Source organism: Austrofundulus limnaeus, unplaced genomic scaffold (assembly GCF_001266775.1).
Source record: "Austrofundulus limnaeus strain Quisiro unplaced genomic scaffold, Austrofundulus_limnaeus-1.0 Scaffold962, whole genome shotgun sequence".
Classification (NCBI taxonomy): domain Eukaryota; kingdom Metazoa; phylum Chordata; class Actinopteri; order Cyprinodontiformes; family Rivulidae; genus Austrofundulus; species Austrofundulus limnaeus.
The window spans coordinates 57,832-61,457 of NW_013953364.1; the positions used below are offsets into that span (position 1 = coordinate 57,832).

The following is a 3,626-nucleotide window of genomic DNA, read 5'->3' on the forward strand; positions in this document are numbered from 1 at the left end:
ATATTTATTTATTGGTCCATTTATATATTTCTGCCTTTATTTCTAATTATGTCAGTTTTGGTCCTCCATAAGTCAGGGAGCATGAGACATCATTTTCACACCCCACAGAGTTCAGACCTGAACCCCATTGTTAATCTTTGGGATGTGCTGAGGAGAACTTTGCGCAGTGGTTCAAATCTCTCGTCATCAAAACAAGATCTTGAAATGTATAATGAATGAGTCTGGACAGATATAAATGTTGTGACATTGCAGAAGCTTGCAGAAATGATGCCACAGCGAACATGTGCTGTAATCAAAGCTAAAGGTGGTTCCAGAACGTACTCATAACTGACATGTGAGATAAGGTTTAACTGAAACAACAACTACTGTCCCTTCTCACATTAATTGATACCTTAGTTTAACTCTGAAAGGTGACAGGTGATGAGCATAACTTCAAGGAAAAAAATGTTAAAAAATGAAAATTAACTACATTTATTTGTTTTTTGTTAAAGGAAGGGAAAATACTGCAGTCCAGTCACCAAAGGTTCCAGAAACAGTGAAAAGTAATGAAACTGAGACTCCCACCTCAACGCAAACAATAAAGGGCTCTGGAGGGAAAGGTATGTTATGTGTATCCACATTAACTCTGCAAACTGGAGACATCTTTTACATCCTGTCTCTCCTTTAATAAGGCAAACTGCAAGTGAAATCCAAAGCTTCCGGGAAGAAACAAACCGCCTCAGCTGCCACTGAGACAAAGTCGGAGTCAGCTTCTTTCCAAAGCAGCACCGTTCAGGATGCAGACCGTCCTGAATGTTCAGAGCAGCCAAAATCCTCTGCAAGCATCATCACTGAGCCACATGGAGGAAGTGGTGAGCATGCAGACACTGATAAAACTCCGACTGGAGGAGAAGAAGCTGACAGCAGTGTGGCCTCACAAGCTGCACAAAACATCAGGAGTACTCGTCAGAGCAAGTGAGCAACAACACTGAAAAATAGGAAGGATTTATTTTGTTTTTACGTTAAACGTGAGTCCAGATGTAATAAAATTTGTTTTACTCTCGTTTTTTTGTGACAGAAAAGCCAAAGACTGTTCTGCTTTCTCATCGGAGACAAACGTTTCCTCAGCGAGCAAACCTCCATCTAGAAAAGTGACGAGTAAAAAAATGAAAAGTCCATCTGAGGCGTCAAAAAAGTCTCCGTCAGAACCCAAGGCCTCCACATCTAAAGACGTTCCCACACCAAGGACTTCCCGGCCATCAAGAAAAGTCTGTTTAAAATCTGTAACACCTCCAGATGTGGACATCACTCAGACTTCTCACCAGAGCTCCTCACATTCAGCTCCCAGTTCTCATCTCCATACAGCTGAGGTAAGAGTGAGAGCCAGAAAACTTTATTGTTGAGGATATATTTACATGATAAATCTGCTGACAAACGCAGGGTGTCAGACTGGACCGCCCTATAAGTGTAAATAAGTAAAAAACTGAAAAGGAATCACTAAAATCCATTTTAAATTCCATTTAAAAATTGTCAAAAATGTTAAATACATAAAACAATACATGGCAAACTAAGTAAATAACTAGTTTTTATTGTTTATTAGGAGGAACTACTTTGTGGGGTGAATGTATTTTGTTAAGGTGCCCCACCTGTCTTATGTGCCTGGCCTACAGTGTCTTCTTTTATTTGTAGTAAATGTTTATGAAATAATGTCTAATGTTACAACTAGTCGGACTTCCCTTCCACCAACCATTATGTTGTCAAACATGCTCTATTTATGTGATTTATTGATTTTATGGGTCTAGCAGTAATGATGTCTTGTTGGGGTAAGTTAAATTGAGCTAAGTTTTTTTTAAATGTCCTGATGCATCTCAGTAATCCAGGTAAAAAATCAAAAAGAAAAAAATTGTATAGGTATAAGTAGCAATGTTTTATATGCTGTTAAGTGCCAGGAGGACTGCGACCAGTTATACATCGGGGAAACAAAGCAGCCACTGTTCAAAAGAATGTCCCAACACAGACGAGCTACDTCTAATGGCCAGAACTCTGCAGTTTTCACTCATTTACAGGCCAGCGGTCACTCTTTCAGAGATGAGGATGTTCTCATTCTTGATAGAGAGGAACGTTGGTTTGAGAGAGGAGTAAAAGAAGACATTTTTGTGAAGAAAGACCGTCCATCATTAAACAGAGGTGGAGGCCTCCGTTTTCAGTTGTCCCCCTCCTACAGCGCTGCTATTGCCAGTATCACTCCACCCCCTGTTAACAATAGGTGTTAATTAGGTGTCAGTGATAGCCATGTGATGTGAGTATCAGTCACATGGAGGCAGGGCTTAAAAGCCTGAATTTWGCCTGAAACTCTCAGACTGAAGAAGTCTCTTGGAGGAGAGACGAAACCTTTCATTAGAGAAGAACCCGTCCAGAAGACCTATACAAGTTTTTTAGATAATTGCAGTTAATTCATGATTTAACAAAGTGGGAATTACTTTAAACTACAGTTTTTTTAGAGATTGGCAGCTGAAGACGTGGAGCTTCCTCCTTTTTGTACCTGTAAAAGATTCAAAGCTGCACCCATCAGTGACATCTGCAGGCCAGCTGCAGGTATAACAGTCACCAACATCCAAATGGTTCACATTTCTTTTTCATTTCAGTTCTAAACAAAAACAGTAAAGTTAGTTTTTAGCAGCCATGTCTAAAGTCAGACTGTCCAAATATGAAAGATTTTGAATTTTTGATTAAAATGTTGTAACATGTTCTCTTATTACTAATAATTACCTGTATAAAGATTTTGATTAAACTGACAGGAGTTTGATATATACAATAGGAAAGCGTGTTTCCCCGCTTATTAAATTATTACTTTGCTGTTCAAAACAATTTAATAGTGTTTTCTAAACACAGGATCAATTCCTTCCACACAGTTTTTTGTCACTAAAGGTCTCTCTTTGAATCACGTCTATTTAAAATAACAGAAGCTGAGTAAAAAAATCAGTCACATGATCATGGGATGTTGAAATGAGCTCTGAAACCGTGAAAATGGTTCCCATAATGTAGCAAATGCACATCCATACACACTTATTTATGCAGCCTGATGTGTGGAGTTACACAAATGGGCTTCATCTAAACTTTGTTTTTTGTTGCAGGCTTCATCAAATGACGACGGTTCAGAGGCCACATTTGTTGACGAGGAGCCCACCAGCATGTCTCAGTACTTCTTGAGTGACATTTTCACAGAAGTAGAAGAAGGATAAAAGCTGGAGCATGCATGCGTTTGTAAATAGTTCACTGCATTGTCTCTGTATAGAATAATTTAAGACAAAAGGCCTAAGTTTTATTGTATTTGTTTTTACAGGCCTTGTTAATATTCAATGCATCTTTACAAGCACTTTGGATTTGTATAGTACCCGTATTTCCCGTTAATGAAAATCACAATAGGAACATGAAAATGAATAGCAAAACTGTTATGACTGAATTTTGGATTTCATTTCAAGCCTCAGAGTTTACGAAGCAGCTGTACAATGTAAATATTGTAAAGCAGTAACTTTCATTATTTTTTTACTGTACCTGTTCAGTATTCAAACTACAAATCCATAACTCAGCTTTTTGTACAGCTTTACATCTCTTCTGTCTTTTATTAAATTTAGATTTTTGTCAAA

At 38.1% G+C, this 3,626-nt stretch overlaps 1 protein-coding gene across 1 annotated transcript in view; it reads left to right on the forward strand.

The window, feature by feature from the left end:
• Positions 1–3,626, forward strand: part of LOC106533531 (transcription factor TFIIIB component B'' homolog) — a gene marked incomplete in the record, with an annotated part of 42,443 nt that extends 38,817 nt beyond the window's left edge. Inside the window, 4 exon segments of the mRNA XM_014029873.1 lie at positions 492–599; positions 672–954; positions 1,058–1,349; positions 3,114–3,626. Of these exon segments, the coding sequence (XP_013885327.1) occupies positions 492–599; positions 672–954; positions 1,058–1,349; positions 3,114–3,221 (791 nt within the window).